General features: G+C 32.0%; 1 protein-coding gene across 1 annotated transcript; it reads left to right on the top strand.

Moving 5' to 3' along the window:
• Nucleotides 1–4,332: 4,332 nt before the first annotated feature.
• On the top strand, nt 4,333–9,335 carry LOC108472389 (L-gulonolactone oxidase 3). The gene is made up of 4 exons (XM_053030892.1): nt 4,333–4,413; nt 4,668–5,380; nt 7,605–7,860; nt 8,437–9,335. Exons 2-4 carry the CDS (start codon nt 4,703–4,705, stop codon nt 9,255–9,257), a joined length of 1,755 nt encoding a protein of 584 aa, XP_052886852.1. The 5' UTR covers nt 4,333–4,413; nt 4,668–4,702; the 3' UTR covers nt 9,258–9,335.
• The last annotated feature ends 4,730 nt before the right edge of the window (nt 9,336–14,065 follow it).

Genomic DNA, 14,065 nt, shown 5'->3' with positions numbered 1-14,065 from the left:
TCGTTTTTTTAGATTTTTTAGTATTTCCCTAATATTTTATACTGGTGACGCTATTTAATATGGCTCCACTAAAAAATAATTTTTTAATACCCCTGACTGACGTGGCAAAGTGGTAGCGCCATATCATATGGCTCCACCACTTTTTACTGTAAAAAATGAGTTATTTTTGTACATAATTAAAAAAATAAATTATTTTGATAATTAATTTATTTTTTAAAGTTAAAAATAAATTGACGGATCCAAGTGAAACTGAGAGCGGGAGATACTGCCTGCTCTGTGAATCCAGCCTCAATTCTCTTCGACTTAACTCTCGGCTTAGAATAGACCAGCCAGAAACAGGCCACGATGGATCCAACTCAGTGAAACGAACCCGTGTTCCATCACCCAAATGCCCCCACGCAGATTACAAGTTTCCGTTACCAAGCTCGGCGGGCGACTAACTGGGGAAGTAGATATATAAAGAACTAATGCTTCTTGTTTTCTATCTATGTGGGATTGGAAACAAAAACTCTTTGCTCAACCTAAACTTCTGCTTCCCTCTTTCCCCCTCGATAACTTCAAAGCGCATCTATGGTGAATCCCCATCTCCTTCAATGGGTAACTTCCTTTCCTTCCTTTTGTTAATAAAAGATGGACATATATGGGTTTAATTGGGTCTATGTTTCAATTGAAAATTCTTCCCACCATGATACAAAAAATGCCGCCTGTTGTCGGATCGAATCTTCACAAAACCATCCAATATGAAAACACTTCAAACTTTTGGTTATTTGAGTAAGTGAGAGGTCAAATTCTTCTTATCTGACAAATCATAATTCTATAACCAGGTGGAGTATTTTTCTAGAATTAATGATCAATATTAGAGGGTAGAAGGATTGAAAATTTCCTGCCCTTAGCCTCTTAAAAAATGGAACCTAGTGTTCATATATGATGAAAACCTGAAACTATGGTCTTTATAGTACAGAGATAAAGAGACTAAGAGCTTGTGTTCTTGGTAATGATAAATACTGTATTTAATTAATTGTATAACTAATGATGTTTCTGAAAAAGAGGTAAATGATGGATATAGGCCTGGGGCATTGGGGCCATCAGGCTTCCTAGAAGAATCTAATGGCCGACTGGTGCATTGCTATCAAGCAAAAGCCTTTACAATAACTCCCGGGTAAATCATTTCAATTTGTAATTTCATTCAAACGTGGTTATTTTATCCCTACAATTCCACAGTTCCAAGTGGAGCATGTGGTGTTAACTCTAAAAACCAAGAGACCCAGAATTCAACTCTTAGCTTTGGAACAGACAAACCAGAATCAGACCACGCTGAGTGCCCCACCTAGGTTACAAGCTTACGTTACCAAGCTCGGCTGCCAATGGAGATGTCCGCAAGTAGTTACATAAAAATTCACTGGATTGGAAACAGCAGCTTCTCGCTGTAGCCACCTCTGCTTCCCCCCTGTCCCTCTCCACTAAATTCAAAGCAAATCTCCAACTGCTTCAATGGGTAATTCATGGGTTTATTTGGGTCAATGCTTCACAAATCATAAAATGCCCCCTGTTGTCGAATTAATCTTCACAAATCATCACATATGAGATAACATCAAACTGCATTTTCTAGACAATTTTTTGATTTGTTATTTCGGACAGGAGATGCTGCGACATAAGGTGTAAAATCTCCTCCAACCAAAGTTCTTATCTGACAAATCATATTTCTGCAATCAGCCAGTGTGTTTTTCCAGAATCAATCATAAAAAATTAGAGGATAGAAGAGTGAAAAGTTGCTGCCTTAAGCCTCTTAATATGGAACCATTAAATGATGTTCTAGGATTCATATATGCTTAAATACAGAGACAAACAGTTGGCCTTACTTCTCATTACAATCTTTTTACTATCGGCTAAAGTTTCACTACTTTACACAGTCTAAGATATCACAAAGACCGGGCTCTATCCACTTGCCTTCCATTTTTTTCAAACCCAAGAATATTTCACCCAAAGTTCTTGTATTTTAATTCACTTCAACTTTTATTTTTAATAATTTATTTTATTTATTTTTAAATTTCAAAATTTAAGTATTACGGTTAATTTTTTTTATTAAATGTGTTAGCATAATATTTTTAAAAATATAAATATTCATTCTGTAGTCATATAACAAAAAAAACATTGTAATAAACTTAAATTTATATTTATTTTTAAAGAGTCGAAATGTAATTTAATTATATTAATTTATAATTTAATTATTTCATAATAGATTGCATAACAAATTTTTCCTTTTCAGGGGCTAAAGTTTTGTCTACCTCTTAAATTTGCTTTGATTATTGCTGTACTCGAAAAATTAAGTTAAAATTTTAAATATAATATTTAAAATAATGTTTATTTTATTATTATTTATTTTTTAAAATGTATTTTAGAATCAAATTTGAATTACTATAGTAAACCATTGGAATATCTAATAGAGAAGTAATATAAAAATAACATGGAAAAAGAATAAAAACATGAAATGTCATAAAATTAATATAAATAAGACAAAAATTATAAATAGCAATGATAATTAATAATTGAAACTTTATACAAACTTGTAATATATATACTTGAAATACATAAAAATTATACAAAAACACATTAACATATAATTTTTGTTCTAAATTGAACCAAAAATTATGTAAAATATAAAATAAATTTAGATAAAATATAAACATAGAATTTTTCCCCTAAACAGAATATTGGATAAAATGAAACATGATACAAATATAACACACAAAAAAAATAATTAAAATACAATATGGTTACAAGAAGCTGTAAAAAAATATATATGAAATGAATATAAAATTACAATATTTTAATTACCTTAAAAATGACACCAAAATTTTTGTTCTCTTTTCTCTTATTCCCTGTTTCTTTTTTCTTTTCTTATTTCCTTTTCATGAAAAAAATAAATACCCTAAATACTCCTTCAACCCTGCCCAAGCTTAACTTAATTGCACCCAAAATTGAAATTGTGCATTCCCCTTGATTGGGATAACTTTTAATTTAGGTTATGGATATCTTTATAAATTTAAACAGAAAAAAAAAAAAACTGTTGACTTCTACAATAAAACCCCCTCCATAAATGAAATTACCTTCTTCTTTGGCTGTCCTTTTCACTAAATAAAAATATAATAAGCTAAACTTAAAAGTTGATGTCCTATGCCATGGAATTGCATCTTTGAGTTTAATTATGGAGCATTCTTGATGGTGTGACATTGATAGATAATATGACATGATATTGGGATAGACAAATAATATGGGAGTTATTTAAGCTATGAGGGAAGCGTTGTTGAAGTAGTCAAATTCAATAATATTCAGGCGCATAACTCAATAACTTTTGCAGAGTGTAGAGAAATGATCTATTAAAGATGTCCCTAGAGAAGAAAATGCTGAAGTTGATCTCATTGCCAAGTTGGCCTTTGATAGAGGGAAATATTTACAGTTATATCTTAAATTTTTCTTTTGACTATTTCTAGCTTCTTGTAAAGTGTTTTATTTTATTCATAAAAAAAAATTGATGTCCTAATCTTGTCACAGAGATTTAAGATTTACGAATTTTCTTTTTTTAAGTGCTCAAAAATTGAATTCATCAAAAGTTTTTGGATCTTTATCTCATCGATGGAGAATGATTTTACAAAAAAAAAAAAAAAAAAACAATTGCAATAGGACTTTTATTAGGAATATTATTATTATTGATACAATACTTAAAATTACTTATAACTCCTTTTCAATCCATAAATAAAAGGATAATGGGTTCCAACGCACTTAAACTCACGTCTTTTTGTATTGACAATAATATTCATACCAATCGAATTAAGACTCAATCGACTATTAAAAATATTAATTTAAAAGCAAAAACTCAAACTAATTAAAAACAGGGATCGACTTACCTTATTTTAAAATTGATTAGCTTGTTAATTTAGTAATATAATTAGTTTTCATGTATGTATTTTTTTTTTTTTTGAAGAAAACTCAAATTAGTGATGGTTAAATTTAGTAATTTATATGTCAACGTAGCCAAAAAAAAAAAAAAGTAAAAGCATTAAATGGATTAACAAATTTTAGGGTTCCATTTACACAACTATTAAAGCTCAAGTACAGATTTAACTCCCAAAATAATTTCATAAGAATCACTAATGACTAAACAATTTCCTCACAAACTGTTTTTGTGGCATGCCGCAGCAGGACCACGACTCATTATTGCTTTCCTTTCAGCCAAATATTATGAGTGAGAGACATCTGGCCCAATAATAAACGCGTCAACCGCATGAGAAAGAGTTCCACAGTCGCACGAAAATGCCTATAACAGCACCCAACTCAATCCAACTTCGTCTTATTGTTGTTCATACCACAATAAAAAAGAAAACCGATCTCCTCCTAAACAAACACTTTTTGAAGGTAAAAGTCTTTTTTGGTGCAAAGTGGGGAATTTTTTATGTCATATTAGTGTCAAATCATATATTACCATGTATATTACTCTATCCTATATATGCTCCAAAGTCTATCTTGGGCTTCAATGCAAGAAATCTTCTCTTTTTATAATTTATTTCTTCAAAAGTTTCTTCTAAGCATTACTTTCTATTCTATCAAAAATCCCATAATTTAACAGATTCTCTTTACCAAATTAACACTCTCCATTCTATAAAGCTCAGATCTGCCAACAGTGATTGAATTATCCAGAAATAAAATGTATTACTTCAGGTGGCTCCTAGGTTTTCTTCACCTACTTGTATGGGGCTCAATCATCCTGGTCCATGCTATTCCACCACCAGATCCGGTACAATGCAACCGAACAATCTGTACCCTCTCCAATTCCTATGGTGCATGGGGAGATCGAAAGGACTGCAGTGTCAAAAGCGTTGTATACCCAACGACTGAAGAAGAGCTTCGCTCTGCCGTCGCTCACGCCAATAAAAACAAACTCAAAGTAAAAGTAGTCAGCAAGTTTTCACACACGATCCCCAAACTAGCTTGCCCTTCATCACTGGGTCATCATGATTCGTTGTTGATAAGCACGGCGAAATATGATTCCAGTATCGAGATTGATTCGGTCAATTTGGAAGTGACGGCCGATGCCGGAGTGGCGCTACGGGATGTGATTGATAAGGTTGAAGAGGCGGGGTTGAGCCTGGCTGCGGCGCCGTATTGGGAGGGTGTGAGCGTGGCGGGGATGATAAGCACCGGGGCACATGGAAGTTCGTGGTGGGGCAAAGGAGGCGCTGTTCATGATCATGTTATTGGGCTCAGCATGATTGTTCCAGGTAATGAATCAGAAGGGTATGCAAAAGTAAAACAAATTGGAGCACAAGATCAACTCCTTAATGCTGCAAAAGTTTCTTTAGGAATTTTGGGTGTCATCTCCAAGGTAATTATTTCTCTTTCCTTGTTTGAATTGCTGTGAATTCCATCTTAATAGGGTGATTTTCGAAAAGTTTTAATATGGCGAATATTTTTTTTAGAATTAGAATGATATTAAAATTAAGTTTTTTAGGTATTAATAAAATTGTTGTATCATCAAAATTTAAAGATATGAAAATTAATTTATGGATTATTTTCACGTCCATTTTCAATTATTTAATAATATTCAACAATTTTTTCTATGCACACGTAATTTTGATAGTTTTTTTACTCTAAACTTAAATCTAGAATCTCGAACCCTAAACTAAAAATTTAGAACCCCAAACCCTTGCACCTTAAACTCGAATCCTGAATCTTGAACTCGTAATCTATATCACTGAACCCTTGAACATTGAACCAAAACATGTAACCTCGAACTTTCGAACCCTTAACCTAAACCTTGATCCCTAAATCCAAAGCACAAACCCAAACCCGAATCCTGAACCTTAAATCTCAAACTCAAATCTTAAATCTCGGGATTTAGGGTTTAAGATTTAAGATTCGAGTTCAAAATTTGGGGTTTAGGAGAAAAAATAATTACCAAAATCATGTGTCAATGGCATGGAAAAAATTGGACAAAAAGTACTAATTTCTTTTAAATTGGTTGCACAAAAAAATGAACTTATGAAAAACAAAATAATTAGAATTTGTAAAAGAATAAAACATGTTTGTTTATAATTTAAAAATTAATTATTTTAAGTAATTTAATTAAAGTTAAATTAAGTTGGAGAAGATATTAGATATAGATGAGTGTATAATAATACTTTGTTATCTTTAAAATTTAATGACGTGTTACTATTTTATTGGTATCTAAAACTATATTTTTAGGATGATACTAATATAATTTATTCTCATATTTTTTAAAAAATAAAATATATGTAAAAGTACCATAGAAATCATTATACTAAGAGTTAGATCATATTTTAAAAATTTCATCTATTTTTATCGTTAAAACCCATTATTGTACATTAACATTAAAAACACGTAACTCGTTAGCCTTATCAATTTTAATAATACAAATAAATAAAATTTCTAACATAAAAAATTAATTTATTCTTTAATATACAAATTAATTTCTTATCTTTTAAATAAAAATAAAATATAATTTAACTTATAATAACCTCGTCGTAATATTTTAGCTCAAGAGTTACAATTCATATATTCAAAACTTAAATTTCTTTTCATTTAATTTAATGGTTAACAGTTAATTAAGATTATGCAAAAATTTTCATATGAAACATAAATCGCGTCAACGCAAAAAGAAAATTGAAAATTTTAATTAAAATTATTTTAACTTATAAATAAATATGAAAAACTAAATCTATAATTTTATCAAAATACACTCATTAATAGCAAATTTTGACATTAAAAAATGAGAAACTTTGACAGGAAAAGTACGAAGAACCTAACAATGGCGTAAGTCTTAAATAATTACAGTTGTCTGTATTATGTTATGCTCCTAATTGTTTTTATTAACATTTTATTATTCTTAGAAAAAGAAGAATAGCCATTAGAAAACTTTGCACTAAAGGAAACATAGGGTGTCTATCTCAATCAAAAACTGAAATTTTATATTAAAAAAATTCCCAACTTTGGATATGATGTTCACGTTCACCTATTATTTTATATGAATTTAATCTATAAATTACATTAGGAATCAGTATAAACATTTTATAATCACATATTTAAATTTAAGTTAAAATTTTAAAATTAATTTTAAAATTTAAAATTCTTAGTCCAGTCATTAAAATTGTAAGTATTTTTTTTATCAAAATCGGTCAAATTAGAAATTTGATGATTAACATAAAATAAACATGTTAAATTGATAAAATTTGACAAAAAACTTCAAACGATGATAATGATTAAACTAGGAATTTTAAAATGAAAAAATAAGAAGACGAAGATCAAATCTCAAATTCTATACAATTACAAGGACTTTTAACCTCAAATTTATTTATTTGAATAGATAAATTATCTATTTATAATTTCAAAAGTAATTTTTTAATTGTTAAGGAAGAGAATGAAATTGTTTGGGGATCAAATTTAAATTTTCATATCTACAATATAACACTCTTCTCACTAAATTAAGAGGTTGTTGGCAAAAATAAACTCATGCTACAACTTGAGGTTTTTTTGCTTATTTATTTGCAATAAAATTATGTTGTCTGAAATTGAACAACATATATATACAGGTGAAGTTGTCTCTGCAGAGAGGATTCAAGAGAAGCATTACATATAATTTCACAAATGATTCTTCAATTGAAAACAATTTCATGGAACATGGAAAGAAATACGAGTTCGGAGACATCACATGGTATCCATCAAAACATACGGCAGGGTATAGATATGACAGTAGAGTTCCCATGGAAACCCCTGGCGATGGAATTAACGACTTTCTTGGCTTTCAATCCAATGAAATCCTCATCTCTAAATCGGTCAGAGCATCAGGTAAAATTTTTTTAGGGTTAATTGCACATTCTTAATCTATATTTCAAATTAATTGATTTCATGATCAAGTAAATCTCTATTTTTGGGTCAATTTTATAGTTGCAAATTTTAATGTATAATTATCTAACTTCAAAATGTTTAAATTGTAGTTTTTAAAAACATAAGTGTCATTTTAGTTAATTTTTTTGCCAATTGATATGTTAGTTTGAATTAAATGTCAACGTGAATTTGACATATAATATTTAAAATATGTAAATCAAATTTTAAGCATATCTTTACATATGGTATGAATTATTTAGGTTCTAATCAGGCTTGATTCAAGCAGTCTCTTATATAAATATACATCATATTTGAGTTGACATTTAAAGTTTAATAGAATTACTTGATTAATACAATACTGATACCTTAAGACTCAATTAGGTTACTTATAGTTTAGAAACCAAATTAAAATCTAAATCATAGTTTAAGGACGCTTACTGCAATTGACCTGTGGGTATAAACTCTGGTTATTGTCATTTTAAAAAATATGTATATCATTGCATCGTTTTGGTCTTTGAATATGAGAAAATTTTGCAGAAAAACTATTCGAGAGTACCAAAAGTGTGAATGGAGAATGCACGCTGGCGGATACTACATTATGGTACAAGAAGCAAATTGGCAATGGATTGAAGAACAATGGGCAGATTTTCACAGGTTATCCAGTAGTGGGTCGCCAAGGGAAAATGCAGACATCAGGTTCATGCTTATATTCACCTAAAACAAGAATCGATGCCTCCTGTGCTTGGGATCCAAGAATCAAAGGACTATTCTTTTATGAATCAACTGCAATATTTACTGCTACAAAGTTTGGAGACTTCATCAAAGATGTTAAAAAATTGAGGGACCTTAAACCAGAAAACTTTTGTGGGATCGATCACTATAATGGGTTCTTGATTCGATACATAAAGGCTTCAAAGGCATATCTAGGCCAATCCGAGGACTCCATAGTTGTTGATTTCAACTATTATCGAGCTGATGAAGCTTCCACCCCGAGGTTGAACCAAGATGTAATGGAAGAAGTGGAGCAAATGGCGTTTTTCAAGTATGGGGCTCGCCCACATTGGGCTAAAAACAGGAACTTGGCGTTTTTGAAAGTTCAAAGTAAGTACCTAAACTTTAATAAGTTTATTGCAGTGAAGAAGCAATTAGACCCAGAAAATATGTTGTCGAGTGAATGGTCGGATGAGATATTATTTGGGAAAGAAGGTGTTGGAAGTGATGGATGTGCTTTAGAAGGGCTTTGCATATGTTCAGAAGATAGACATTGCAGTCCAAGTCAACGGTATTTTTGCAAACCAGGGCTCGTTTACAGTGAAGCTAGAGTTTGCAGACATTCACCATCATCCTCCAATCTTTGATTTTTTTAGCGGATTGGTCTTCAGGTTTTCTCCTTTTTCTTAAAAAAATAAATAAATAAAAAAAATTCAAAGAAACAACTTAGTATTTGCAAAGCGAGACAATAATAATAAGCATTGTTTTTAAAGAAGAAAAAGAACAATGTTGGTTTAGATATTTGATTCTAATGGTGCAATTTGCAAATTCCCATACAAAAATTGATTAGTGAAAATAATTTTTTTTTCCTTTGAGTTTCGAGAGCATAAAAAGTTAAACAGCATAAATGTTAGGGTAAATTACACCAACAGTCACTTAACTTTGATGCAACTAACAAAACAGTCACTCTGGTTTTGATTCAGTCACTCAACTTTTGAAAAATAATAAAACAATCCTTTTAACAGTTTTTCGTTACAGATGTAACTGAAAAGTGACATGGCAGTTGATAGATTCCTTGCTGTCATTAATTAGCTAGCTAGACGTTAAGCAACAATTTAAACAACCCCTTCTAGCACCAATTTAGGGTTCAGGCAATAGAAGAAGAAGGAAAAAAAAAAAAAGAAGAAGAAGAAGAAAGAAAAAATGGAAATGCCGACCGTGATTCCTATTTTAGCTTTCATTTGTATTTTACATTTCACTTTGTTGTAAGATTTCCCACTTCAATATTTCATCTTTTTTCTTGGCCAAAGTTGTAAATTCCTCCTAAAATCTAACCAATACCAATAAAATTTTAAGGAGCTGAGTAACACCAATAACCCATTAGAATTTTTAGATTTGGCATCATGATGACTGAAGCTCCTTAAAGTTGCAAAGCTCTATTGCCTTCCTTGACTAAGTCGACCCATCCCAAATTTCAATCTCCCCTTCTACTTCTACTTCTTATTGTTCTTGCTATTCTTCTTTTTTACTTCTCAACCTATCCCAAACTTCAATCTCCCCTTTTTCTTTTTTATTTTTTCCCTAAATCAACCCCATCATCCTTATCAATACTAGGAAACCAATTAGAAACAAATATCATATGAAAAGGAAAAACATACTTCAATACAGTTGGAGAGGAACAAGAGTTTTTCTTACCATGTCTATAGGATAAAATTTAAGTGGCTTATTTTGAAACTTCTTCTCCCTTTCTCATGGCTCAAATTCATTTTCTATTACTTCCTCAAATAGCCTAACAAACTCCTTCATAGCACCATATACGTCCTTCTGAAAACATTTTCACATGTGTGCGACTAAGCCAACCCATCCCAAATTTCAATCTCCTCTTTTTCTTTTTCTTTTTTGCTTGTCCCTTTCCCCCTCCCCAATTTATGTCCCTTTGGCTGCTCAATTCTAACGTGGCAAGTTAATTGGCCACGTCAACAATCCCGTTAAGTCCGCGACAAAAAATGTTAATGGGTGACTGATTTGTCACTTTTTGATAATGTTAGTGACTGATTTGTTATTTTTTGAAAGTTGAGTGACTAAATTCAAACCAGAGTAACTGTTTTGTCAGCTACATCAAAATTGAGTGACTGTTGATGTAATTTACCCTAAATGTTATTATAAATAAAATTTTAAATATTTTACTAATAACTTTCAAATCTTATAATTATTTAATTAAAAAAAATCATAATTTTAAATTTAATCTTTAATATTTATATTTTTTATCAATTTAATCTTTATTCTTATTTTAACTAAATTTGACCCTCAATCGAATTGAATTTGACCTTCAACCCTTATTCATCTATCTGGGCCTTATCCTTCTTTAGGTCATCCAAGGCCTCCTTGATATCCTCTTCCTTTTGGAGGGCTTCCACTAACTCAACAACCTAGGCACGAACTCTATCACGCTCAGCCACAAGTTGGTCGCAACATAGAATCAATGTCTCCTGTTCCTTCTTCAGGGTGTCATTAGAAGTTTCGAAGAAGCCCACCTGAGTTTGTAAGCGATTGGCCTTATCTTTTGCTCTGCCTGCTAAAGTATACGCCTCGAGTTTGGCCTTCGGAAGCTCATCCACCACCCACTATCACTGGGTCAACTCATCTTTGACCTTCTTCAATGTATCATTAAACTTCAGTGCTACTTGCTTTTAAGACTTTATAATAATTAAGTATATAGTCTATATTTGTTTGCATATGCCGACCAGTCACAAGGATGGAGTCCTGTGTAGCAAGGACAGAGAACTCAGTTTTAGTAACAAGGTCCAAAAGGGTGGGTGGTGTAGTTGTATTTGAAGGACCTAGAAGTACAAGCACAACCGACGTCAATAAAAAAAAATGAATGACTTCACAAAATCGTGAAGAAAACATAGACACCACACCTGAAGAAGGAATTTCAGTGAGCAATAGATAGCTTACCTAAGTTGAGCCAACATTGGAAAAAAATCACACCTAGAGGGGGCCCGAGGGGACCCTCTTAGAGCTGATGTTGGGGAAATGGTACCGGATGAGGCTCTGGACTACCTTCCACTAATCATTGTGGAAGTTTAAACAACACTTGTTGAGGGAGCAGCAGGCTCCCAGATGGTCAACCCTCAAGGCTTTGGTTAGCCCTGTCCCTTAACTACGATTATTTCTTTTACCTCTTGGATGGCTTCTCAGACTGCTTCCTTAGTCTTTTCCTGGCAGGAGCGACTATCGCAGTAGCAAGGACAACATCCAAGATTTGGAATCTATCTGTCTAGTTGCAGGAATTTAGGTAATTGAAGTAACTGCACATAGGAAAAACATTATCAAAATCAATAAAAATAAGCCACAATATCAGCACTTAGAAAAAATTTGACAAGGTTAAAGGAAAGGTATGACGGAAAATGGGAGGCCCCATCATGACGACCCTCCAACCCTGTTGTGCCACCCCATCCGTTGTTTAACGAACTCTCGAAGCTAATGACCATGTTCACCAGAGGGACATCTAAAGGGGCCTCCTCCTCCTCCTCTTCATCATCCCCTGGAGCTTGGAAGATGTTTCCTCACCTGGAGCTTGAGCTTGACTACAAGAAGCAATGGATTGGCTAGTTCTTGCACCAACAACAATGGTTGTGTTGGTCCCCACAACAACAGGAGGTTTCTCACCCTTCGAGGGGATAACGGGTAAGGAACGATGCATGCCATCTGGAACCCTTCATTTTTTATCCAAACATTTCTTGTAATTTACAATGTTTTGCAAAGGTTCCTTCACTAGCCTGTGGAGGATTAAGGCCACTATATTTTCTAAATCAAAAGGCCACGACTGGTTCCATAGCTTAAATTTCCCGCCTTTAATGAAACCAATGTGGAAACTACTCTCGAAATAACCATTTGCGCCCTTATTAAACAGGCAGTACTTGAAGATTTTATGAAGGGTGATATCCCGGGGAACTATGAGGAGATACTTCCTATTCATCATCTTAAATTGCTCCTTAGCCCCATCGTAACCCTTTAATGGAGGCTTATGATTACAAAGCTCAATGGGAGGCAAGCTCCACTCGATGGGAAAATCAAACCTCTCACCAAACTTCAGCTCCACACGTACGACAAGAAATTTTAATCATTTTACATAATATCCATATCACTTAGAGGTTAAACAAAATATAAAATCATTAAAACCCAAAACTAACCGTTTTGGGTGCCTTAAAACCCTAAAAAAACTAAAGCTCCAGTTTAGGTTACTTGCATTGTAAAGAGGGCCAAAGCTGGAGAAAAAAAAAGAAGCCGGGGCTTTATATGGAAACTTTCAACTTTCAATTACACCAAGTCAATCGAATAGATCTATTAAAATCAGTTTCAACTTTCAATTGACTATAATTTTATTGTAGATTTTAGACATTGATATGTCTGTAGCCCTCGAGTGTTAGCCCCTTGGTCTCCGGAATTACTTTCCGATTAACACAATTCCAACACCGCATATAAACACAAAATTGAGGAATGTTCTTCAAGTTAATATATATTTAAACCCGAATCAAAGAAAAATAAAACTAATAATTTAAGTTATAATTTTGTACGAATGATTTAATTAGAAACTTTTTATAATCCAATCATCATTTACGTAGATTATTTCATAAAAATTAATTAAAAAGTTTTTCTCAGCCCTAGATTGAAGGGCTAACTCTGGCTGTGGGCATCTCTTATGTCACACGACCATGAGGGAGATGAATTATTACTTTACTATAGTCAAGTCAGATATGTATGAAGGTGGAAACTTCGAACGCTCGGATCGAGTTTTATTTTAGATTCTAATTTTATCAGGTTTGGTAATGTGTTTAGATTTTTTTTTATTCTGGATTCAAATTTTTATAAATTCATATTTAACTCAATTCGATTTTTTTTTTGAATTTGGACCCTTTTTTATTCGAATTTTTTGGAACTCGATTATGACAGATACAAATAATTTTGAATTTTTTAAATTTATAAATATTTTAATTTTGGATGTAATAATTCACTTTATTTTTATATTTATTAGCACCATTCAAATTCGATTTATAAAAAAACATAAATTATATATAATCAATAGAGATCGTGATAGTTGATACTGTATTCGTCAATATGTGCTGAGTTGCCCTTTAGTCAATACCAAATAATATAGGTTCAGTTATGATTAAGATTTCGATGTGTTTCAACTCGTTTCAACCCATACCAACTTGTACCAATGCATATTAATCCGTATCAATAGGTACAAAATTTTAATATTTATATGCAATATATATTCCTCTGTACATGATACTCCAACACTCACTTCAAATCAGAATAACATAGCTTCTCATGCTAAAAAGGAGAATTCACTTGAACTTGGATAATCTTCATCTCAGGACTCTCATAATAAGAGAAATCATGTTATCCATAAAAGTTAGTTTAGTAATCAAAAAGGGAAGGCACAACA

This window comes from Gossypium arboreum, chromosome 7 (genome assembly GCF_025698485.1).
Source record: "Gossypium arboreum isolate Shixiya-1 chromosome 7, ASM2569848v2, whole genome shotgun sequence".
Lineage (NCBI taxonomy): Eukaryota > Viridiplantae > Streptophyta > Magnoliopsida > Malvales > Malvaceae > Gossypium > Gossypium arboreum.
Note: the sequence above shows the minus strand (reverse complement) of the source record. Positions and strands in the feature narration are given on the sequence as shown.